This window comes from Hibiscus syriacus, unplaced genomic scaffold (assembly GCF_006381635.1).
Source record: "Hibiscus syriacus cultivar Baekdansim isolate YM2019G1 unplaced genomic scaffold, ASM638163v2 tig00110596_pilon, whole genome shotgun sequence".
Lineage (NCBI taxonomy): Eukaryota > Viridiplantae > Streptophyta > Magnoliopsida > Malvales > Malvaceae > Hibiscus > Hibiscus syriacus.
The window spans coordinates 668966-694382 of record NW_024062794.1 but is presented as its reverse complement, the minus strand read 5'-3'; the positions used below and the strand labels follow the sequence as shown (position 1 = coordinate 694382).

Sequence of the window (25417 nt, the reverse complement as noted above, 5' to 3'; positions counted from 1 at the left end):
ATTACATAATTATGGTTTAATTTCTCAAGTCATGCAAAATAGGCTCCTAATACTCTCCAACTTGTTTCAAACTTGATTCGTCAAGTAAAACTCACTTCCAATTAATTCTAATCATTCTCAATCAAATTCAAAGCAAGCAAACAAATCAAATTCAACCAAGTTCCTAACATATCCATCAATAGCTAAATCACCAGACCAATCCCCCAACAATTTTTATTCAACTTTCATGCTTAATTATAACCCTACAACACTCCTAATATCAAAATCTAACTTAATTTCATCAAATTCTCAACTCCTCTTCATCCACCAAAATCACAACTTTCACCATTCAAGCATGAAACCAAGAAATAATTGCACCAAATTGTAGAGAATTTAATGGGGATTATTTTCTTATTCACACTTTAGCCCAAAATCTTACTAAATTTGATCAAAAATGGAAAATAAAAGAAATTGCTCACATTAGTTATGAGTTTCAGTAACCTGCTTGAGAAGAACAAACTCCCGAAATTTATGAAAAAATCCCTCTAATTTTAACTCTTAAAACCAATAAAAAATTATTCATTTTAGGCTAAAAACCTAAATTGTCATTAATGAATTGCCAAAATTATAATAATGCCACTCCATTATCTCTATTTTAATATTATTAAATAGCTGTAAAAATTTCATCTCTCAATTTTTCTTTTTTGACCCTTCAATTTTTTGAAATTTTATTTTAGTAACTAAATTGCACTATCTCACTTTATAGTACAATTCTCACCAAATTCCAGAGATCCAACTTAAATTTCTCTATTTAAAAATATTCATATAATTTTTCCAATCCAAATCTACCTTCCTGCAAATTTTTATAAATTCTGATTTGAGCCGATTATCAAAATAATATATTGAATTTTATCATTTAATAGACTTTTATGCAAATTCTGGATAAAATAATTATCTTGGGATAAACTACTAATTTACAATAAAAATATAACTTTTAAAATTTACATTTTTAATCCTTATACTTTTACAATTTTATACTTTAATCTCTAAATTTTCAAAATTTACACTTCAACCACTAATCAATTTTTTTTTTGTATTACAATTCTCCCTTACTTTCAAGAAAATTCGTTCTCAAATTTTTAACGTATGTTCAATACAAGCATATAAGAATACTGCTTTTACATCTTATCAATACTTGATCGTACTGGATCAAAACAATATAAAATGGATATTTTGGTGACATTTACATATTTTAAACACATTTTGAACTTTTGTTTAGGCCGAGAATCTCTTTGAATTCCACACTCTTTTCATTTCATCCAACAAAAAAGAAGCTCAACTGAAGAAAACGATGGCCGGGATAGGACCTCTAACTCAAGACTGGGAGCCCGTCGTCATTCGCAAAAAGGCCCCTAACGCCGCCACCAAGAAGGATGAGAAAGTCGTCAACGCCGCTCGTCGTGCTGGTGCCGAGATCGAATCCGTCAAAAAATGTATTCTTTTCTATTTTTACCCTTTCCTTTTGAATTAAATATAAAAGAGAGGGGAAAAAAACCCATCATTTGAATCGAAACAATATCTGTTTTTTCAGAAAGGATTCTTTTTGTTAGTGAGAATAATGCACCAGTTTTATATATATATGGAAACATGCAGCGAATGCTGGGACGAACAGGGCAGCATCTAGTAGTACTTCTCTCAATACAAGGAAGCTTGATGAGGAAACTGAAAACCTTGCTCGTAAGAAATATCTTATCTTTTTTTTATTCTTATCCTTTTTTATACACCATTATAGCTGAATTATATATGGTTCATTTCTTATGTATGAAAATCCCCAATTCTATTGCTCGAAGGATACTAATAGCTTTTGAGCTGAATGTATTGTTAATGGATTCTAATCTGATTGTTGTGCAAACATTTTTTGAGGAATTTATGTGTTGGGAGTATTATAATGCTGATGTATGTTTTTAGATTGCAAATAGATTGTCGATTTAAAGTAGGTTGTTTTGTTCACAATCACAGCAAATACGATGTCAATAAAAAAAACATCTTAAGTGCTGCAATTTAAATCCCTAGCTTCAATCTTGTACAAATAGAACTAGAAGTTTTTCATTAAGTTCTTAGCATATGGTATTTACCAATAGAGAGAAGCGTTGTGAATTCATTTCGAATTGTGAGGTTAGGAACCAATACAAGTTTAAATGCACCTGCATTTGCTTTTTTAAAATGTCTCGATCTTCTGCATTTTTTGGGGGGTGAACATTGAGATTTAAATTGTTGACAATGGTAGTGTATAGTAACATCAGGATGGATTTAGTTGGTATATTATTCATCCATTCATACCTGGATCCGGCCTTTTGTCAGTTCATTTTCTCTAAGGATAGCATCTTGTTCTAGAGTGTCTGGTTGTTTTCTGGTCCTGTGATCCCTGAATTGCCTTTGCTCCATATTTGTTTCTCTGGAAGTCCAATTAGTTTTTTTATGATCCTTTGTTGCTTAGACTTGCGTGTCACAATGACTGACATGTGTCATACATGATATGTTTATTTATTTGTTTGTTTGTTTTTAAGATTTCCATATATTTGAAGGATCTTATTCCCATACCTAATCTGGATATACATTGAACACGGGTACCTCAAGTAACCTGAAGAATGGGAGCAACATATGATTTACATATATATTGCTTTTGAAATTTGCCATATTCTTTTGTAACTTGCCATATTCTTTTATAACAACCATGGCTTACCTTGTTACACATATTTGGTAATCCCATGCATAAAAAGGGAAATGACTTTTCATTTACAAAATTGACTATTACAATATGATATGATCCTAAACCTAGCCTCCAATACTATGTTGAACTTATATGTTAAATGTATCTACCTGCCATTACCATACTTGTTGCATATCTGACCGTACTGACCGTACTTCAATCTTATAATGAGCATTGTAAATTTTTATTCATGTTTATTCTTATGAACAGATGATCGAGTTCCAACTGAACTGAAGAAAGCCATTCTGCAGGCTCGAATGGACAAGAAACTTACCCAGGCTCAACTTGCACAGGTCTCTCTCTCTCTCTATCTCTCTCTCTGTGTATTCCCCACATACCTAAGAGTATTGAGTCTATTGAATTTTAAGTTTTTAAATTGAATCATTTTTTTCATCTCACAGTTGATAAATGAGAAACCCCAGATCATACATGAGTACGAATCTGGAAAAGCCATTCCTAATCAACAGATAATTGGTAAACTCGAAAGGGCTCTTGGTACAAAGCTGCGAGGAAAGAAGTGAGACAGGTTGATTTCTTGTGGAAACAACAATTAGAACTCTCGAATATCTAACAGTATCTTTGAGTCGTAAAACTTGTGGGTATAAATGAATGTTCTCTACCGTTACGGTTTGCTTGTAAGAACAATCTTTGTGTGGTGACTATGACTATGAAAATGAAGTGTGTCCTTTGACTGTTACGGGAGCAGTTTGTGTTTTCTTTTGCCAATTTCAACTCTTTATTATGGCATCCCTTGGATAGACAGATGAAGGTTTCAGCTATTAAAAACGCCAGTAACTTGCCATTGGAATATGATCGTAGCGACATTTTAAACTTACCATTTGGAATTTATTGTTGGAATATTAATATGATGTGCAGATTTGACTGTAAAGTTCAGTAAAATGACATTTAGGAGATTACTTGGATGAGTAGTGAGTGGATTTGTTCACGGGTTGAATGATCCATTTTTCGATCTTGAGTCGATTCAATTTGAAGGACCCTAATGGAGTTTTGATTATTTATGGTGTTGGGTTTGGAAGTTATTTAATCAAAATGTTGACATACACTGCATTGATACCAATGTCGAGGTGCAAACAGTCGGGTTTTAATAGTGAATAAACTACATAGATGGTCATCAAATTATGAAAATAAATTCATTTTGGCCACTGATTGTTTTTGTAAACAAGTCACTAATGGTTACTTTTGTTTTCATTTTGGTCACTCTCCTAGAATATACCATATTTCAAATTTCAAGACAGAAGAAAGATAATGTTAAGATACAATAGGAACATTTACATGATTTGCCTTTGTCCCATCAAACCAAATCTCGTAACTATAAAATTTAAACATATAACATAACAATACAAAATCACTCGCAAGCCAATTTCGTACCAAAGCTTGTAAGACCGATGGAAAAAGCAAGAAAGGCTGACAAGGGCTGCCTATAATCCATGGTGAATGTATCGTCCCCTACTTTCCCGAACTGGGGGACAACCGTTTCCTTGTCTCCTTTCCTTCCTGGTTGGCTCGGGTATACGGTTGCAGACAGCTGAAAGTTCTTCACCGATGCTACTGTTACCCGACCATGGAAATTCAAGCACCAACATTGTAAATGCTCATGCCATCTTGGAGCTTTGTTCTTCAAAACTGTGTGACCAGAGGCAGCATTTGTAGGCATTTTCATCTTGGTGTCGTCTAAATGCTTGTCATTGTCTTTCTCTTCCTGCAAAGGGCATTTTATCAAGCAAACCATTCTTCTAGTACCTCTTGATTTCAAGAAATTGAACTTTAAGACACTTGACCAAACTCGAAATTGCCAGTTGGAACTTGGGGGCTGATTTGCTTACTTGCGAATCTCCGACTGGCTCTACTGCTTGCAGGCTTTGCACCACTGTGAGGTGGTTGACTATCAAAGATCTTATAGTTGGTGCCCAGAAAATCTGAACTGCAAGAATTTACATTTACATTTGAGTGCCACGTAAAAGATAATAAAGCACTCTAAAAATCTGACCAAAAATGATTCACATTGCACAAAACATGGATAAAATGTAAACCATACACCCTTTCAACTTAAAGTACAGGCAAATTTTTACACATCCAGTAGACAGACCTTTTTACCTAAAAGATTTAACTGAGAATTTATATATATAAAGCTCCTTCACTAAATTCGAAGAGCGTATATTGTTAATCACGTTCCAGCTAGACTGAAAGAGAAAAATCATAGCATAAAATACCACATCCGAAGTTTGATCCCTTACCTTAACTTCCCAACATAGGCATTACTGCCTTGGGATAGGTCATCAGCATCAAGGGACATAATATACTCAATATGAGCACCATGTCGATATCTCCGTGCAGCAAATAGAAACTTCCCTAACTGTCTACTCCAGAACCACTGAATGCTAAAAACAACAAACTGAATCAATTGCCATCTTCCAATGTGTGAAAGTTGCTTAGCATACCAGCTTTGGAGCCGATTGAAAATATTGTCCAAAAGAGGCTTACAATCATTCACTGCGAGTCTCTTAGTGATAAGGGATTCCCCCGGTATCTAACAGGCAGCCTCCTTATTTTAATTCTAGTAGCCTCAGCAACAACATTCAAGACCGAATCCTCAATATCGAAGAGAAAAGTTTAGGCTTTGAAGGGTTAATCTGCATGCTAGAGAAACTTCGAAACAATTGCGTTTTTAGTATTTTATTTTTAATAATTTTTTTTTATTTTTAGTATTTAGTATTTTATTTTTTGAATATTTTCATATTATTTTAAGTTTTAATTAATTTTTTAAATTTTATTTTTCTTAAAAAATAAATTTACCTTCAAACTTTGTGGAAAAAAATCAAATTAGCCCCTACCACATCATCATTAACTATGAACAATCACATCAGCATCGTAGATGGTCACGCCAATATTATAAACTATTAGATTGACACTTTAATGATTAATTTCAATTTTTATTAGATAAAAGATGTGTAACATCCTAAACTCGATCGAAAATATCTGAAACTAGATTTAGAATTTTTCATTTTAAATTCAACAAATCAAATTTACTTTGTAAATCATCCATGTTGAATAAAATCAAATTATAATAATATAAAATTATTTATACAAAATTAAAACTCCAAATTACAATATTGCATAAATCAAAATAATAACATAATTTCATAGATTAAAATACGAGTAAAATCCTAATATATGTGTTGATCTGCCAGTGTAAAATAACTTATTATGAAGTAGGAATATATAAAAATGAGGTGTAATTCTATCCCTCTATTCTTTAAAAATAAAATTTTCTATAATTCGTTGAGGATTTTATTTAATGTAATAGACAAGGATAATTCGTTGATATATATATATATATATATATATTAAAAAAATATTTTTAGAATATGTAGAGTTCTATTTATTTAGTTATTCAAAATATAAATTATTTCAAAAGGTTAACAATCTAAAAAAAAATCAAGATTTACTGTAAAAATACTTTTAAAAAATCTAAAATAACTTTTACAGAATTAAAAATAATAGATTGATAATTATTTGATTCCAGAAGTTTAATGAAAATGATATGAATCGAGATAAATAAGATATAAAAATGTTTAAATTTTAAAATCTTTTAATTAGTATTTAAAACCTTTCCTAAATCCTCCGATCTCACCGAATTAAATTCAATACCAAAATAGAATATTTGACTAGATATTAATTTGCATAACTGAAAGAGAAACTCAAAAGGGTCGAACCAAACCCAGATTCTTTTTTTTCTTTACATCAAAACCGGATTGGCATTTTAGCCGGTCCATTTCATCCTTTTTTCCATTTCTCGAATTGGTTATCATGAAAATTTGGCTCTTTAGCGACGTTGACCCACCCGTACTTTTATTCGGATCATGACCCAAATTTCTTACTTAATCCAAGCTCGGATCCAGTCTCTATTTCTCCCTTTCCCCCCTTCTGTTATCAACGAAATCCAAACCCTAATAACTTCTCGGATCCTCCAATTGGACCCGCCTGTGTAGCCAAGTTTTTTTTTATCTACAACACAATCTGGGTATGTTTACTTTTTCCTGGGTTTAGTATTATTTGTTTTAGTTGTGTGATTTTAGTCCCTTCTTAGCGTTCATCTTTATTGGGATTTTTTTTATAGAATTCATTATCTTGAATTGAGTGTAAATTTGGTGGCTTTTGTACGATTTTTGTTGTTGTTGTATTATTACTAGTTCTTATTTTCTTTATTTTGATAAGACAACTTATTTGGTTTCATAATGCAGATCATTTTTAGCCCTTTTTTCCCCCTTAAGAGAAACATAAAACCTGTGGTATTTGGCTAAATTTTGCCTTTTTCTTGTTACTGTTGTTTTTTTTTCATAGTTGGTGAATTTTTTTAATATTGTTTTATATGTTTGATTTTGAATAATGAGCCATATATATTTTTTTGTGTATATATTAGCATGGCTGTTGGTAAATATCATTTTGAGGGGGAAAAGGGAAAGGAGAATTGCCTGTTTGGCTTATTCAGAACTAATTTTCTGGTTTTAGTTGCTGAAAACTAAGAGATCTATATGTTGATAATTAGAACAAATTTTCATCCTCACTGGTTTTGTTACTAAAAAAAGTGCAATATAAAGATTTTGTGGAGTTTTTTTTAACCATTTCTCTCTTTACTTTCATGTTAGGCAACTAGAATGCAATTAAAGCAACACAAATTAACATGTTGCAGTGCTTATTCACCAGCTTATTGTTGATATTTTCTCCTGATGTACAATAAGAACCAATTGCATAATTATGATTGCATTCCAGGATTGATTGATAATATTCAACTATCCCTTTGGTGCGTTGTTGATGTTTTCTTTATTTCTTGAAAGGCTAGAGATTTGATTTTGGTTCAATGTGCAGAGTTGGTCTCATCTTAAACCTTTTCGATGGAGTTGGCTAACGAAACAGTTATCAAGAAACCGAAGAGGTTGACTTCTGTAGTATGGAACCACTTTGAAAGGGTTCGGAAAGCTGACATATGTTATGCACTATGTGTCCATTGTAACAAGAAATTAAGTGGATCGAGTAACAGCGGAACCACCCATCTGAGAAATCACCTAATGCGGTGCTTGAAAAGGTTTAACTATGATGTTTCCCAACTGCTTTCAGCAAAGAAAAGGAAAAAAGATAACGCCCTTACCAACGCAAATACCAGTTATGATGAAGGGCAAAGAAAAGAGGATTTTATTAAGCCCGCGATTGTCAAGTATGAACCGGATCAGAGAAAGGAAGAAGTTTTCAACCTTCAAAGCAGTTGGTTCGACCAAGAGCGGAGTCGCTTAGATCTTGCTCGCATGATTATATTACATGACTACCCCTTAGCCATGGTAGAGCATGTTGGATTCAAGGTATTTGTCAAGAACCTACAGCCATTGATTGATGTTGCACCGAATAATACCATTGAGGTTTCTTGTATGGAAATTTATGGGAAGGAGAGGCAGAAAGTTCACGATATGTTAAGCAAATTGCAAGGCAGAATTAACCTTGCTGTTGAGATGTGGTCTTCACCAGAGAATTCTAATCATGTATGCTTGACGGCACATTATGTTGGTGATGATTGGAAACTACAAAAGAAGATTCTTAATTTTGTGTCACTTGATTCTTCCCATACTAATGACAAGCTTTCCGAAGTAATTATCAAGTGTTTGATGGATTGGGACATAGAGTCTAAGTTGTTTGCAGTGACATTTGATGATTTTTCAGCTACTGATGATATCGTTCTGAGAATAAAAGAGCTGATCTCTGAGAGCAAGTCTTGTCTAAGTAATGGTCAATTATTAGATGTGCGCTCAGCTGCACATGTTCTAGATTCACTTGTTCAAGATGCCATGGAAGCTCTCCGAGTGGTGATCCAAAAGATTCGAGGAAGTGTACGATATGTTAAAAGTTCACAATCAATACAAGGGAAGTTCCAGGAGATAGCCCAGGAGACTGGAATTAAATGCCAGAAAAGCTTGGTTCTTGATTTTCCCATCCAATGGAATTCGACATACGTGATGCTTGAGACTGCTATGGAGTACAGGAATGCTTTCTGTCAGTTGCCGGATCTTGATCACGACCTTGCATTAAGTGATGAAGATTGGGAATGGGCAAGTTCCATTAATGGCTACTTGAAACTATTTATTGAAATCATTAGTGTCTTCTCCAGCAATAAATGTCCCACTGCAATATATATTTTCCGGAAATTTGTCATGTTCACATCCGATTGATTGACTGGTGTAAGAGCCCCAATACTTTTCTTAGTTCATTAGCGGCAACGATGAAAGCTAAGTTCGATAAATATTGGAACAAGTGCAGTTTGTCTTTGGCAGTAGCTGCTATCTTAGATCCTCGATTCAAGATGAAATTGGTGGAGTATTATTACTCCCAGATTTATGGCAGTACTACATTAGAACATATCAAAGAAGTATCTGACGGTCTCAAGGAACTCTTTAATACATACTCTATCTGCTCAACTTTGATCGATCAAGATTTAGCTTTGCCACCCAGTAGCTTACCTGGTAGTAGCAATGATGGTAGAGATAGACTAAAGGGCTTCGACAAATTCCTTCACGAGACATCTCAAAGTCAAAGTGCAATGTCAGACTTGGAAAAATATTTAGATGAGCCAGTCTTTCCTCGTAACTGCGATTTCAATATATTGAATTGGTGGAGAGTTCACACACCGAGTTATCCAATCTTGTCAATGATGGCACGAGATGTTCTTGGAACTCCTATGTCAACTGCCACTGAGTCAGCATTCAACGCTGGAGTTAGGATGCTCGATAGCTCTCGAAGTTCACTGACTCCCGGTACACGACAGGCTTTGATATGCACACAAGATTGGTTGCTGATACAGTCAGACGGTGCGTACATTATCTTTCTTCTCTTTCTACAATCATTTCCAATTCCTAATAAATATCTCTTAACAATATGCTATTTTCATAAATGTAATAGACCCCAGTCCATCTTCAAGCCATTATGATCTACCCCTTTATGTCAAAACAAGTTGATTTGTCCTTGGTGAGTCTCGGATAAAGTCGCGTTCTTTCCCCTTGAATACACTATTTGACCGTTGCTAATTTCGGGAATGCCCTTTTTTTTTCATGCAAGGTACACCATAGACCTTGGTCTCAAATAATAATAAAAAAGCCTGGATAAGGTGTTATCTACATGGAATGCCAATAGCCTAAGGTATTTCAGTGTGGGTTTGCAATTATATTTCTTCATCTCGAAGCTTTTAAATGACATGTAACACTGAACGCTTAAAGCAATGACTTGATTGATTGTTGATACGGTTATTTGATTTCGGGTTAGAGTTGAAGTAGTAGTTGTAGTTTGTTTAAATATTTAACTGTTGTTTAGGCTAGGCTTTTCATCTTTACAATGTGGGCACAGTTGGTCATGTGTAATTATAACAAGTTATTTTCTTTCTCTTCTTTGAAATATAATTACTATTTTACTATGGGGTTCATTTCTTATATATTGGTGGTAAAATGTTCAATTCCACATATTTTGTGACATGCCATATGTTCTAATTATTTGTTAATGTATTTCCAGGTATTTGTTCTTTTCTTAATTTTGTTTGTGAAATCTAAACTTCCATTGTCTATAAATGAAATAATTTCACTTTTTTTATTTTTCTTTTAATTCCAATAAAAGAATTGGGTGTTTTTTTTCTTCTTTTTAGTTATCCAGGTGGAAAACCCCAAAAAATATTCTTGGAATAGAAATTTGTAAATAAATTTAAAATTTAAAATTTCAATTAAAATGAAAGATAATTAGAATAATAATTAGCGTGGATATATATTATTGAAAAGGTAAAGTATACAAACGGTCTCTCGACTATACGATATTGTTTTGTCATTTGACTATTAAAAGTTACAAAATAATCATGATTATATGATGTTGTTTTGTTAAGTCCTTTGACTATTAAAAGTTACAAAATACTCAGTTGACTATTTATATGTTTCAAACTCGTCTTTTTTGGGTAAAAAGTTGATGGTCGTTTGAACTGTGATGTTAACATGTTGATTGAGATATGATAGTCGATTGAGATTCTAAGATCATATTTTAGCATATTTCAGTCAGTAGATTAACATTCAGTTTAGACTACCGTTAATTTTCTAACGGAATAGGACTAGTTTAGAACATACAAATATCATGCGATCATTTTGTAATTTTTAATAGTTGAGAGACTTAATAAAACAATGTCTTATAATCGAATGATCATTTTATAACTTTTAATAATCGAGAGACTCAACAAAACAATATACCCTATTATCGGTAGACTATTGCATACTTTACCCATTAAAAAACGGTTATCCAATTATAAATTAAAATTTCAATCAGAATAAAAGAAAACGAGGATAACGATTTGTGTGGATATATATAATTTATTTTAATAATTTACTTTTAACTATAATATAAATATTACACGGATTAAACAACATCAGTAGAAAATAAATTGTTGTTATTTCTTGTGGTCTTGGATTCGAGCACCATGAATGTAGAGATATGAGCGTTCAATGTTAAATGATTAAAAATTATCTTTGAAAATACTTACCAGGATTGATTAAAAAATTATAACATAAATATTTATTTAAACAATCAAATCATTATATATATATATATATCACATATATTAATTAAATATTCTTTTATAAGAATATAAAGTTAATCATTATATTTAAAAGTTTAATTTAGTTTTGGTTATTAAAAGTTAATTTGATTTTGGAAGCATAACGAGGGGCTTATTCTAAGATATTTCAAAGTAGAAATAATTCAAACAAAAATAGGGCGATGCTTGTGATTATATTATTATATAATAGATTTTTTTGGACTAAAACAGAAAATATTACACACCTAAAGGAAGTTTCTTTAGAAACAGGAATGCCCAAGTAAACTAGTCCATACAATACAACCTAATAATTTTATAGTTGTGTAAAATTAAAGGCATGGAAGCCTACTGTAACAAAGGAAAGGATATTCCTGACCATTACATACAGTAAATGCAGAAACTAGAGGGCCAAACTCGGGATCTCTAGCTGAAAAACTGGGTTCATAGCCTCAAGTTCTCTTGTTAGGTTCGAAGACATACTTAATCAGTGATTCTTTGATCGGTAACAACTCCGGGAACTCTTTCTTCAACTTGGATGCATCCATTTCATTATTGCTTCGAGGGGCAACTATCACCTTGCCTTGTTCTTCCAATGTGAAGTTCACCCACTCAAACTTGGGGTTGATGTATGCCTTGTACATATCCAGGATCTCGTTGTGGCTAACAACCCCTGGGTTCGTAAAGTTCCATATGCCCCTCAAGTTCCTCTTTGCCATCTCGATAGAAATCGGTAGAAGTTCATCCAAGATTGTCATGCTGTTGGGGATGTTAACCACCTTGCTGTAGCGCAATATCTTGGTGATGAAGTTGCGCGGGTAGTTTAGGTCGGATGAGATCGGCATTCGAACTCTCAGGGTGCAGACATTGTCATATTCTTTCAACAGCTCTTCAACCTAAACAAGACGGGAGGATATTAAGAGAATTCAAGATATAAACTAACGCACAAGTTGTATACCAGATAAACTATATCCGGTGTAGTTACCATAGCCTTGGTTTTCGAATAGAAGTAACCAATAAAATTGGGTTTGTCTTCCTCTTTAAAGCCAATCCCTGAGCCTTGAGGGTGTGCAGCATCGTACTCGAATATACATCCGGTAGCGAAATTCATCATCAAAAGCCCATGCTGTCTGCAAACATCTGCCAAGTTCAAGGTCCCAGCCACATTGGTACGAATTGTCTCAGTCTTGTGAGATTCACACCAATCAACATTGGGTCTACCAGTCACACCAGCAGCATTGAAAACATGGGTTGGCTTTATATTTTGAATATCTGCCACAAGCGATGATCGATCTTCCAAGTGCCCTCTTCCATATTCAAAGGGAATGCCTTGTTTCTCACATAACTTACCAAGTAAACCTCCAATCCACCCGGTTCTTCCATAGATCAAGAACTTCAAGGCCGGTTTTAGGGTAGAGTGACTACTTTTGGAGGTCGGAACTATCAATCGGGGAGTCATAGGATCGCTCGTAAGTTTTCCACCTTCCGAATCATAGTGTCTACCACCAGGCATCATCAGCATTCTTGGGTGTGGAAGCAGGGCACCAGACACATCTCCCCACCAATTGGGATTTTTGGTGTACCACTCTATTGTCTTTTTCAAGCCCCCTTCCCATACAGTTCGCTCAGACCATCCCAAGACCTTCAGCTTCTGATCATCAAGAAAATACCTCTGATCATTGAATGGTCTGTTATCAACGAACTTGATGCTCGTCTCGGGATCCATTGAGAAAAGTTTGCATATATCTTTGGCTACATCAATCACTCTCCTTTCCTTCTTGGTTCCAATATTATAAACATGGCCAACTTCACCCTTGTGAAGAATGACTTCAAATGCCTCAGCCACATCCTCACAGTATAAGTAACTCCTCACATTAGAACCATCCCCATGAATCGGAAGAGTCTCCCCCCTCATTGCTAAGAGGATGAACTTTGGAATTAATTTTTCAGGGAACTGATTGGGACCATAAACATTGTTACCACGGGTTGTAATCACCGGTAATCCATATGACCTACCATATGCCATTACAAGCATTTCGGCACCGGCTTTCGTCGCAGAGTACGGGTTTGTCGGGAGAAGTTGGGAAGCCTCATGGTTACCTACAACCGCATCCTCATCTGTCTCCCCATAAACCTCATCAGTACTCACATGGATGAACCTCCTGATCTGGCCAGTGACTTTGCAGGCTTCAAGTAAGACATGTGTGCCATAGATATTGTTCTTGGTAAACTCAAAGCTGTTTCCAAATGAGTTATCGACATGAGTTTGGGCCGCAAAATGCATTATTGTGTCGATAGACTCGGTGACGAGGAGATAGTTAGCAAGGTCAGCACTGCCGATGTCCCCCTTCACAAACTTGAAGTTTGGAGACGACTGGGAGGGAAGGAGGTTTTTAAGGTTGGAGCAGTAATCAAGCTTGTCAAGCACAACTATCTTGTAACCGGGGTAGTTCCGAATCAGCCGATTAGCCACATGGGATGCAATAAAACCAGCAGCCCCAGTTATGAGGATGTTCTCGGGGGTATATGTAGCCATTCTCAAACCAATTCTACCAAAAACAACAAGAAAACTAATCTAGGTACGCTAAAATCAGCACCAACTTGCATAAATAAATACGTGAAAATTAACCACGTGAAAATTAACTATGTGCAATCCCAAAAATAAGCATGAAAGAAAAGCCAAAAAACCATATCAAGCCAAACCCACAATAAAACGCAAACAAAATCACCAAAATTCCACCTTTACAGACGATTCAACTTTATGTTTAAAGCTAATCTAGATAAAAAAATATGTAATTTTTTAATAGTCTGAAATGATTACAATGTAATATCTATTTAGTATTTTCTTAATCAATTGATAATGTAATGAGTTCTAAGGAGAATAATATTTCTTTTTGTCAACGAGGTTAATGAGTTTGTAAATAATATTGATCATGCCCTAAAATGCAAAAAAAATCATATACATACAGTGTAAATTTGAATTTTGATCTTATAAATAGAATAAATTAGGTTGAAATATTATTTTGTAACTAACCTCTGCTATGTCTATCGAAATTAATTGATCAATGAATTTATATGGGTGATTAGAAAAAAAAAAGGTGAACTCCATGTTTCTTTTCTTTATTTCTTTCGCCTTGATTATCATATTCGTCATATAATAATAGAAAGAGATAGAGATCTGGTTCATAAGCAAATGAATGGAGCCAGAACGGAAGCTAACAGGCTACCGAAGCTAAGAAAATTAAGAAATACCCAGATCATAAAACGGCCTCAATTAATAGAAAGGAAACCCAAATTTCAAAGAGACACAATCATTGATCAAATTTGGCATAGAAAAGGGAAGAACCTTGACTTACAAGATGAAGGGAAGAAATCAATCAAAATCCAGATAGAGAAACAGACGCACAAATTCTAGAGAGAGGGAAAAGAAAAAGAGTATTGAGGGAGAGGGAAATTGTGGCAACTTCATGTACATACATATATAGATATATGTGTAAATTATAGGCGGAAGAGACAGTTAAGGGGAGCCATGAAAAATAACATAAATGATCTTGTTGAATCGTGATTTCCTATGAAGGAAATGCATGTCCTACGTAAACAAGGGTGGGTTGGTAAACTACACCAAAGGTCACTTAATTATAAATTTAATAACAAATAGATTATTTTTTCAAAAAATTATAAACATGTCAATTAATTAAAAAATAAATATATAATGTGATCTCATATAATAATAGTTTTAATCTTTTAAATCTATATAATTTATCAATCTAATCTTAATTCAAAATAATTTAATAGATTTAATTATTTATATTAAAAAATATCATTTTCACCAGAAAGATCCCCATTTTCAATTTGCTTGTTTCTACATTGGATCTCTTGATAGGATTTCATGATAGAAATACCATAGACTAAACAAGAATAGAGAAAGAATTCAAGCTAAGAAGACTAGAAGAAGAGACTAAACACACTCTAGTGATTTTATTGATAGAAAGTTGTAATATCTCATAAAGAAACTACCGTATTTATACAAGAGATACATCAGTTAAAGATGATTTAGAAAACAGTGTATTAACAGACTTCTTAACTGCTTCCAAACCGTTTCCAACTGATCCTAACAACAATGGTGCAATTACAAAAGCCTAGCTAAAACTTTCTATGCACACATTGCCAAAATACAAAGCTGAACAGCACAGTAAGTAACATACTAACATACCTTTACATCTCTTTCCTCACTTTCTGATTAATATGTCAATCCTACGACACACACAGATTACCTTTACAACTAATGTAATCATGAACATTGAAAAAGCTAATTATGTCATCGTCGATGCTAAAGATTTGCATCCAAATGAATCAACTTCAACTATGCCATTGTTGTATATAAAGAGAGTTAAAAGTTCATTTGTTCTTGAAGATTGAGCAAATGAGCCTAACAAAAACTAAAATCCCACGCAATGGCAATGGCAATGGCAATGGCAACGACAACGAAAACAGTTGCCAAGTTACATACTGGGAAAGTTCATTCAAGTGTAAAATCAAAGTTTCCAATGCATCTAGAGTTTATGTAGAATCATATGAGCACCGTGCTGAGGACGAAGCGTAATAACAGCGATAGGAGAGTGAGCATACGAAGGGGAAAGCTCAAACCAGAATCGTCTTAGAATCATTACAATCGCCATTTTTGCTTCCATCAGAGCAAAATTCTGCCCAATGCAGATTCTAGGACCCCCTCCAAAAGGGAGAAATGTGCCCTGACTTTTCGATGCTTTTGAAACCCCTTCTGCAAACCTCTCCGGTCTAAATTCTAGCGCATCCTCACCCCAAATTTCTGGATCATGGTGAATCAGGAATGTTGGAATCGAAGCTACCACTCCGGCTGGTAACGACAGTTTCCCAAGTTTCATATCCTTCGACAAGGACCGTGCTAGTAAAACGATTGGAGGGTACAGCCCGAGAACTTCGTTCAAGATCATTGTCACCTGTTGCATTGGACTAATTAGAAAATGTGACAAGTAACTAGAAAAGCCTGTTTCTAATTGGACCAAGAACCGGACTTACAACTTTGAGATGACTCGGGCCATCCGGATCCGATTTACTGATGAGTGTTCAGAATAGTTAATATTTGCTCGTTATTTCTTCGGTTTTGTGGATTTATTGCTGTTGATTTGGTCGTGTTGTGCTTGTTTTCGTACAGGTCATTGTTTTTTCAGAATTTGTGACAAAACGGGTGAATTCTGCATTTTTTTTATTATTTGATCACAGCTGGAGACATGGGCACGACTCTGGGCACGACGCTGTATGACGTGGCAGTTTCTAGAAGGTCCAGTCAGCGGCGGTTTCTGGAAGACTTCTTCCGCACGCCTTCTGGAAGATTGACGAGTAGAGTTGCATTAGGATACTAGTTTAAGTTTGAATTTAAATTTAAAAACAATTATATTTTGTATTATTTTATTATTTTCTTTGTTTATCCTTTAGGCTTTGAGAGGCTATAAATACCCACTTGGGGTAAGCCTAAACTCATCATTCAGAATACATTCTTCTTTTCTCTCTAGTTTTTATAAAAGTTTTCTCTTTTCCTTTTCAAGTTCTTTTTATTTTTCTTTACTTTCAAGTTTTATTTTTATGCTAAGTATGACTTTTGTCATGCTTAGCTAAACTTTTCATAAGCCGAGAGTTGTCGCGATGATTCAATTCCAACGGGAGAATTGAAACGGTCCCTTAATATCTTCGGAATCTCTCTCTCAATCTCTACGCTTATTTTTCAAAATCAAAACAGTTTTCAAAATCGAAGATTGACTTTGGTCAAGAAGTTGTTGCGATTAAACATGTGGGAGGAAGATTCGGCTTATAGAAAGCAATTCGACTTCCTGGGAACACACTTGGCGAGATAGCTTCGCCAAGAGGGAATTGAGATCGGAATTGACGGTTATAGAAACAACAATCCGAGTCGGTCGCCACGAACTTAAACGGTATTTGATCTACGACAATAGATGTTGTTAGAATCAACTACCGAAGTCGGAATCAAAGATTGCCTTGGGTATTCGGTATACAAGATAGAGTCACAAGGATAGCCCTTGTAGACAAAGTAACCGACGTGAATCCCGAAGAGAAAATCTTATTCGATGATCTAAAGAAAATTGAATCAAAGCGAAGCTTAAGGCTACTTTTACCGTATTTATTCACAATCTTCATCTTCTTATTTTACTTTAATTACTTTTATTTAATCACTTTATTATCTTTACTAAAATCCCCCCATTTTTACTGTTTCACGCCTGTCATAAATAATTCAGACAGAAATTTATAATTTTCTAAGTCCCTGTGGAATCGACCCTTACTTCTCCTTGCTACGCATTTCCTTAATTTATTGATTGAGAATAAGGAATTATTTTGACATCCGAAACGACAGTTGTCAAATTGGCGCCGTTGCCGGGGACTTCACCAAAGTTACTAATTTTTGTTTGTTTTTGATTTATGACCAGGACTAATCCGGGCACATTAGTGGAGTACAACCCGGAGATCGAAGCTGAAGCTAGGAGACTCCACGCACAGACACTTCGGGAAAGAAGGAGACAACAATTAGATCCAGAAGAAAGATCAAATTCAGGTAATACAAATCCGATGGCCGAACCTACTATTCGAGAGTTAGCCGCGGCACCCACTGAACAAGGACCTATGTGCATTAATTTTCCCCAAGGCGAAACTCCATACCAGTTGAAAACCGGTCTTATTCATCTTCTCCCTACATTTCGCGGATTGCCAAACGAGGATCCACACAAACATCTCAAAGAATTTCACATGGTTTGCTCTAGCATGACACCACAGGGAGTAACCGAGGACCAAATAAAACTTAGAGCTTTCCCTTTTTCCTTAGCCGACTCGGCTAAGGAGTGGTTATTTTATCTTCCTCCTAATTCTGTTACTACATGGGTTAATATGACTCGTCTTTTTTCTTGACAGGTTTTTCCCTGCGGCAAAAGTAAGTGAACTACGAAGGAGAATACTTGGAATCAAGCAACTTGATAGAGAGTCTCTCTACGACTACTGGGAGCGGTTTAAGAAGTTGTGTTCTAGTTGCCCACAACATGGGCTAACCGAACAAACACTCATTCAATACTTCTATGAAGGATTATCTCCCCTGGAAATGAAGATGATCGATGCTGCTAGCGGTGGAGCCTTGGTGAATATGACTCCTACCGAGGCTAGAGACTTAATATCGACGATGGCTGCAAATTCCCAACAGTTCCGCGCAAATAATGAACCTTCTCGAAGGGTTCATGAGATAAGTTCATCTTCCTTGGAAAGTAAAATAGATAAGTTAACTGAAGTCGTAAACTCTCTTGTTGCAGGAAAGACAGGACAAAACCGAGTATCTGGAATATGTGCATTGCCTGATCATCCAACAGACGGTTGTCCACTGATTCAAGACGATGCAACAGCTCAAGTCAACGTAGTCGGAAACTTCCCGGGACCTCCCCAAAAAGCTTATAATCCTTACGGTAATACATACAACCCAGCATGGAGGGATCACCTGAACTTCAGTTATGCGCAGAACCCGAGACCGAATCAAAGCTATCAAGCGAGACCTCAACCACAACAACAGCCCGCAGAAGACATCACTAGAATCGATTGTCGAAAGGTTAGCACTATCCCAGGAGAAATTCCAGATCCGAACTGAAGCCCACTTCCAAGAGATGGACAAGCAATTGAGCTAACTGGCTCAAACCGTTGGGAGATTAGAGTCACAAGGTAAACTTCCGTCTCAAACTGAAGTGAATCCGAGGGAAAACGTTAGCGCCATCACCCTTCGGAGTGGTACAGTAGTAGCGCCACCTATCCCATCGGACCAAGCAGTCCAAAAAGAAAAGAAGACCAATGACGCGGGATCCCAGAATAAGAATGAAGAAGAACAAGTGGACGATCCGACGCCATCTCCCTATGACGTGCCACCACCTTTTCCATCAAGGTTAGCTAAAAAGGATAAAAAAAGCTGAGGAAAATGAAATATTAGACGTACTTCGAAAGGTGGAAGTTAACATACCTCTCCTCGAAGTTATCCGGAAAGTTCCAAGGTATTGTCGGTTTCTGAAGGATCTTTGTATGACTAAAAGGAAACTTACCGGGGTCGAGAAAGTGGATTTAGGCGCAACGTCTCAGCAGTTTTCCAACGACCGCTTCCACCGAAGTATAAAGACCAAGGTATGTTTTCAATACCTTGTAAAATTGGTGAGGTTAAAATCAAGCGAGCTATGTGCGATCTAGGTGCCTCTATCAATGTAATGCCTCTCTCCGTCTATAATTTAATTTCCACCAAGCCTTTGAAGGAGACGAGAGTTACACTTCAGCTAGCCGGCAAATCAATAATTTATCCTGAAGGACTCATAGAAAATGTTCTAGTGGAGGTAGAAAACTTAATTTTCCCTGCTGATTTTTATGTGATTGATATGGAAAATGATCGTAGCAACATGGTTCTGAAATCCTCCTCGGTCGTCCTTTTCTGAGCACGGCAATGCAAAGATTGATGTTCGAGCGATATTCTTACTATGGAGTTCGATGGTGAGATCTTAAAATTTGATGTCTATAAAGCAATGAGATATCCTAATACGTTCATAGTATAATTTTGTTGGCATTTTTGAACTTGTTGATGATGAATCTAACTTTGTTGACGATTTATGCAAAGGAATCAGATGATAAAAACGACATAAGGAGTTGAAAATATTTCAGTTGTTGATCAAATTTGATCTCAACTCCTTTAAAATCTAAAGATTTACCTTCCTTTTTGCAGGCACCAAAATTAGTCGAAATCATCAAGGAGCGTTTGAAGAAATCATTTTTGGTAAAAAAGATGTTTTGACGGCCATTCTTGGACAAGTTTTTAAAATTGGGAAATATCCGAAGAAATCTTTGTGAGAATTTTCAAATTTCTCATAAGGATTTCTTAGTTGGAGAAAGCGAATGAAGCGGAAGTGTTGTCACGAAACCTGTAGTCTGAATCAGGTCGTCAAGCTAATGACGTTAAATAAAGCGCTTCATGGGAGGCAACCATTGTTTTCCAATTCCGTTATATTTTTATTTTTTCTTTATTTTTTTTCTCCGATTAAGCATATTTTATTTAATTTTGCAGGAATTTCAAACTTAAACAACGAAGAATTGAGAGATTATCATCCGAACAATGCCAAATTCTACCCTAGGAGCATGTAACGGCAGTTAGCACACTTCTAAGGAGACCGGTCGACAGTAAATCCGGGGAGTACTCTGTTCCTTCTCTTGCACTTTAATTTTTTTTTCGTTTTGAGGCAAACGCTTTAAGTGAGGGGGAGTAGAGTGTAGGGTTGAATTTCATTTCGCTTATCTTTATGCTTTGAATCTAGTATGTGTGGTTGAATTGGTCGGAAATTTCATTAATTATCTTTGTCTTGTTGAAATTTTTGGAATGCTATGCTTGCTTGGGAACACATAATTGTTTAGGTTAGGATTCTTGATAGCAATAGCATGAATTGTGATAAATTGGTATTTTTGTGATATTCCATGACTTTGTTGGTTGAAATGTGATTAGCTCAATGCATGAAAACAATTTGGTGAGATTTGAGCCTTTACGAGCATATCATTTTCGCTCTCATTTTGTTTGATTGAGTGTGTCGAATTTGGCATTGGTATTCTAGAACCTGCATGTTAAATACTGTCGAGATTACACATGAACATGATGCTTAAAAATGATTTGGGCACCTTAGGAAAACCATTCCGTTTCCCCACTAATAGCCTACCCATGCATATTTTCCTTAGTTAAACACTTTTGAGCCTATTCCCGCTTCTTTGTTTCACCATATTCATAAACCCGAGCTTTTATTTTATCCTTCTTTTCTACCTTTTTCAGGGCAAGTGAATAATTTTACCATTGTATCTCCATCGAAAAAATGTTGATGAAAAAAAAAACAAAAACAGTGTTCGAAAAAAGAGAGACTGTTCGAAAGAAAAAAAAAGAACACAAAAAAGACGTGAAAAAAATGCAAGACAAAACAACAAAATGTGAAAAAGCATTTCGATAAGAAATTTGTTGTTTGATATTTTTTTTATCGTTGTGCTTAATGTTTTGATGGAGTTGAGATTATTATTTGTTAGTTCCTTGCCTTGAACATTTAGCCTTATGTTTAGCCTTTTCCCCTTTTACCTAAGCCCGTTACAACCAATAAAAGACCCTTTGATTTAGCATCTTGTTCTTATTAGTAGTGGAGATTTGATTTACTTACAGGCTTATGGTAATACTGTGTAAATTCTGACATTGAGCGTTTCTTACCCCAAACACATGGAGTGATTTGAGTGAATCCCGGTAAGGTATTGAGTTATGAGCATTGAAATTAATGAATGGATGGATATACAATTGCACTTGACTTGTTCTAATTAGTGATGTCAATTGATTGATTTCTTGACTTGAATAGTTATGTGGTCTCTACCTTGCTTCCCTAAATGTGAAACTTGAGAAAGAACGTTTTAATGAAGTTTTGACTGATTTGGTTAATCCTACTTGAGGACAAGCATGAGATAAGTGAGGGAAATTTGATGAGTGTTCAGAATAGTTAATATTTGCTCGTTATTTCTTCGGTTTTGTGGATTTATTGTTGTTGATTTGGTCGTGTTGTGCTTGTTTCGTACAGGTCATTGTTTTCCAGAATTTGTGACAAAACGGGCGAATTCTGCATTTTTTTATTATTGGTCACGGCTGGAGACATGGGCACAACTCTGGGCACGACGCGGTAACGTTGCAGTTTCTAGAAGGTCCAGTCAGCGGCAGTTTCTAGAATACTTCTTCCGCGCCTTCTGGAAGATTGACGAGTAGAGTTGCATTAGGAGACTAGTTTAAGTTGAATTTAAATTTAAAAACAATTATCTTTTGTATTATTTATTATTTTCTTTGTTTATCCTTTAGGCTTTGAGAGCTATAAATACCCACTTGGGGTAAGCCTAAGCTCATCATTCAGAATACATTCTTCTTTTCTCTCTAGTTTTTATAAAAGTTTTCTCTTTTCCTTTTCAAGTTCTTTTTATTTTCTTTATTTTCAAGTTTTATTTATGCTAAGTAGACTTTTGTCATGCTTAGCTAAACTTTTCATAAGCCGAGAGCTGTCGCGATGATTCAATTCCAACGGGAGAATTGAAACGGTCCTTAATATCTTCGGAATCTCTCTCTCAATCTCTGCGCTTATTTTTCAAAATCAAAACAGTTTTCAAAATCGAAGATTGACTTTGGTCAAGAAGTTGTTGTGATTAAACGTGAGGGAGGAAGATTCGGCTTATAGAAAGCAATTCGACTTCCTGGGAACACACTTGGCGAGATAGCTTCGCCAAGAGGGAATTGAGATCGGAATTGACGGTTATAGAACAACAATCCGAGTCGGTCGCCACGAACTTAAATGGTATTTGATCTACGACAATAGATGTTGTTAGAATCAACTACTGAAGCCGGAATCAAAGATTGACTTGGGTATTCGGTATACAAGATAGAGTCACAAGGATAGCCCTTGTAGACAAAGTAACCGACGTGAATCCCGAAGAGAAAATCTTATTCGATGATCTAAAGAAAATTGAATCAAAGCGAAGCTTGAGGCTACTTTTACCGTATTTATTCACAATCTTCATCTTCTTATTTTTACTTTAATTACTTTTATTTAATCACTTTATTATCTTTTACTAAAATCCCTCCATTTTTACTGTTTCACGCCTGGCATAAATAATTCAGACAGAAATTTATAATTTTCTAAGTCCCTGTGGAATCGACCCTTACTTCTCCTTGCTACGCATTTCCTTAATTTATTGATTGAGAATAAGGAATTATTTTGACATCCGAACATTTACCGTCACCGAAGACTTGCAGAACCTCTTCCCTTTCCTTTGTCTGCCAATTCGGGTACCGTGCAAGCAGAAACATTGTCCAAACCAGCAGAACCGAGGTGGTCTCTTGGCCAGCCAAGTAGAACAACTTGCACTCATCAACCACATCTTCAAAACTCATTCCCATGTTCTTGTGATCTCCATGCTCTTGAATTTCTTTAAAGTTGGATTCAACGAGTATGCCTAATAAGTCATCATTAATGACTTCACCAGCTTTAACTGCCGCCTCTCTTTTCTTCACCAATTCCCTAAGGGAGTCTTTTATCTCTTTTTCCATCACCTTCAACTTCCTGTTTCTCGTAGTTGGTAGAAAGCTTCCACAATACAAATATCAAACATAAAGTTAAATCTTGGATATCTGTTAACTTAGAATAGTGACTAATTTTACCTCCATCCTGGAATGTAAAGTGACTGAACTACTTGTGTGAGAAGAATGGTTTGCTCGTCTAGTAGTAGGAAAATCCGATTTCCTTCTTCGTAGCTGCTTCCGAATGCTGCTCGAGAAATCACATCTCTTGTTAAGTTTACGAGACAAGGCCCCACACATCGACCTCACTCGAGCCGTCTACGGACACCATCTTCTCCCATTCGTCGATCATCTCGGTACAACATTCATAGAATGCTGGCAACATGCTCTGCGTGAATTTCCAAGTCAAGAAAAGAACATACATAGTGGCAACATGGTCTTCCGTTAAAATCATTCCAACAATTTTCTAGGTAATTGTCATAAAGACTTCATCACCAGCCACAGCACACGAAAAATTAAAAAATTAAAGGAGCAATGTGCAAATACCTTCAATTTATCTTGATGAAAAGCATGGGAAATAATCTTTCTATGCTTAGCCCACTCATCTCCCTCGAGGGTTAGAAGGCCACTAAAAAGTAAGCGGAGAAGGGGGTTAACACGAGGCTTCTGAAACTCGTATTTTGTAAATATCTCTCGTATCAACTCAGGGTCAGTGATTGTAATCCTTGGACTGGGACCAAACCACTGAATCGAATTCTTCCCTGCATTTTTCCCACAAGAGATTACAGACGTTAGGTTAAACAAAAAGAAAAAGAAAACCAGCGATATTAGACAAACCATAAGTCTTGACAGTTTGATGATAGTGAGGAATGACATATGGGGCAATGTCATCAGTAATGGACGACTTAGGTTTGGATCTTGCTTGTCTGGTCATGGTGAGGATCTCCTTGATTTCCCCGAACAAGAACCTGTAGGAATTTCCAGAATAACCCTGTTGTCTCAGGCACTTTTCGAGCTTCTTTGGCTTCAGCCATACCCAGTTCAAAACCCTCCATCCCCATATAATCAATAGCCCGACAACAAGAGAAAAAAGTAAAGCTCTAACTGTGACAAGGGAATCTTCCATGCTTAATGACCGAGAGAAAGGTTCTAACGATGAAAATAGATGTGTTTGTGAGTGAAAAAAAGGCAAGGGCAGATAATGTTTTAATAGGCAAAAGGACTGGCCTGGACAGAAATTAAATTCTCTGACAAAATTACAATATCTTTAAAGATTGCTCTGGAAATCGAAATCTTTAATGAGTACACGACAATGAAAAAGTCAGAAATGTGTCATGGTTGGTATAAATAGTAGAAATTACAAATTCATGCTGTGTACTAACAATAATCGAGTGATGGAACCATAAATGAGAATATTTACAAACAAAAAGGTAATAAAAGCTGCAAAATTTCCGCTGTTTCTGTACTATAATTTTGATAATATAATTAACGAAAATTCTTTTTAATTTTTGATGAAATATATGATTTCATATCTTATGTTGCACTGATACAGATACGGGGACAGAGACAAAAAAAAAATGTAATTTTTAAAATTACAGGGTATGGGAGCGGTAAGGGTAAGTAATATAAAATAATTTTAAAATTAAAAATATAAAAAAAAATTAAAATGTCAAATTTCAAGATTAAAACTATAATATTAACTCTAGAATAATAAAATCTATAATCAAATCATAATATTAAAGTGTTAAATCATAAAACTCATATCATAATATTAAGGTGGCGTTTGGTTTGCTAGAATGTTTCTGAGGGAATTGGAATCTGTGAAAGAATTGGAATCTGAAGGAATTAGAATCTAAATCTGAAACATGTTTGGTTGACTGGAAATTGAATTGGAATCCAATTCCATATTCTGTTT

General features: G+C 35.4%; 6 protein-coding genes across 10 annotated transcripts; 2 read left to right on the top strand and 4 right to left on the bottom strand.

The window, feature by feature from the left end:
* Window positions 1-1271: 1271 nt before the first annotated feature.
* Window positions 1272-3446, top strand: LOC120133748 (multiprotein-bridging factor 1b-like). The gene is made up of 4 exons (XM_039150267.1): window positions 1272-1472; window positions 1633-1716; window positions 2960-3042; window positions 3151-3446. The coding sequence occupies exons 1-4, from the start codon at window positions 1331-1333 to the stop codon at window positions 3268-3270; spliced, it is 429 nt and encodes a 142-aa protein (XP_039006198.1). The 5' UTR covers window positions 1272-1330; the 3' UTR covers window positions 3271-3446.
* Window positions 3447-4018: 572 nt separating this feature from the next.
* On the bottom strand, window positions 4019-5257 carry LOC120133761 (tubby-like F-box protein 7). The gene is given in 4 exon segments (XM_039150280.1): window positions 4019-4537; window positions 4540-4691; window positions 5005-5141; window positions 5252-5257. Coding segments are annotated over 4 exon segments (717 nt in total). The 3' UTR covers window positions 4019-4115.
* Window positions 5258-6560: 1303 nt separating this feature from the next.
* On the top strand, window positions 6561-9907 carry LOC120133800 (zinc finger BED domain-containing protein RICESLEEPER 1-like). 3 transcript variants are annotated; one of them, XM_039150316.1, is made up of 4 exons: window positions 6561-6791; window positions 7637-9621; window positions 9713-9778; window positions 9880-9907. In XM_039150316.1, exon 2 carries the CDS (start codon window positions 7663-7665, stop codon window positions 8983-8985), a length of 1323 nt encoding a protein of 440 aa, XP_039006247.1. In that variant the 5' UTR covers window positions 6561-6791; window positions 7637-7662; the 3' UTR covers window positions 8986-9621; window positions 9713-9778; window positions 9880-9907. The 3 variants fall into 3 exon arrangements, with proteins under 3 accessions (XP_039006247.1, XP_039006248.1, XP_039006246.1); XM_039150317.1 differs by having other exon boundaries at window positions 9869-9896; XM_039150315.1 differs by having other exon boundaries at window positions 9713-9896.
* Window positions 9908-11808: 1901 nt separating this feature from the next.
* On the bottom strand, window positions 11809-14792 carry LOC120133784 (trifunctional UDP-glucose 4,6-dehydratase/UDP-4-keto-6-deoxy-D-glucose 3,5-epimerase/UDP-4-keto-L-rhamnose-reductase RHM1-like). Of its 2 annotated transcripts, XM_039150301.1 has the most exons (4): window positions 14729-14792; window positions 13963-13972; window positions 12358-13915; window positions 11825-12268 (listed from the first exon to the last, which is right to left on the bottom strand). In XM_039150301.1, the coding sequence occupies exons 3-4, from the start codon at window positions 13906-13908 to the stop codon at window positions 11825-11827; spliced, it is 1995 nt and encodes a 664-aa protein (XP_039006232.1). In that variant the 5' UTR covers window positions 13909-13915; window positions 13963-13972; window positions 14729-14792. The 2 variants fall into 2 exon arrangements, with proteins under 2 accessions (XP_039006233.1, XP_039006232.1); XM_039150302.1 differs by lacking the exons at window positions 13963-13972; window positions 14729-14792 and having other exon boundaries at window positions 11809-12268; window positions 12358-13908.
* Window positions 14793-15888: 1096 nt separating this feature from the next.
* LOC120133749 (11-oxo-beta-amyrin 30-oxidase-like) lies at window positions 15889-24684 on the bottom strand. 2 transcript variants are annotated; one of them, XM_039150268.1, is made up of 6 exons: window positions 24340-24684; window positions 24049-24263; window positions 23644-23890; window positions 23216-23569; window positions 16422-16464; window positions 15889-16351 (listed from the first exon to the last, which is right to left on the bottom strand). In XM_039150268.1, exons 4-6 carry the CDS (start codon window positions 23530-23532, stop codon window positions 15926-15928), a joined length of 786 nt encoding a protein of 261 aa, XP_039006199.1. In that variant the 5' UTR covers window positions 23533-23569; window positions 23644-23890; window positions 24049-24263; window positions 24340-24684; the 3' UTR covers window positions 15889-15925. The 2 variants fall into 2 exon arrangements, with proteins under 2 accessions (XP_039006199.1, XP_039006201.1); XM_039150270.1 differs by having other exon boundaries at window positions 16431-16464.
* On the bottom strand, window positions 23780-24628 carry LOC120133760 (cytochrome P450 72A15-like). The gene is made up of 3 exons (XM_039150279.1): window positions 24322-24628; window positions 24049-24263; window positions 23780-23890 (listed from the first exon to the last, which is right to left on the bottom strand). The coding sequence occupies exons 1-3, from the start codon at window positions 24626-24628 to the stop codon at window positions 23780-23782; spliced, it is 633 nt and encodes a 210-aa protein (XP_039006210.1).
* Window positions 24685-25417: the final 733 nt, after the last annotated feature.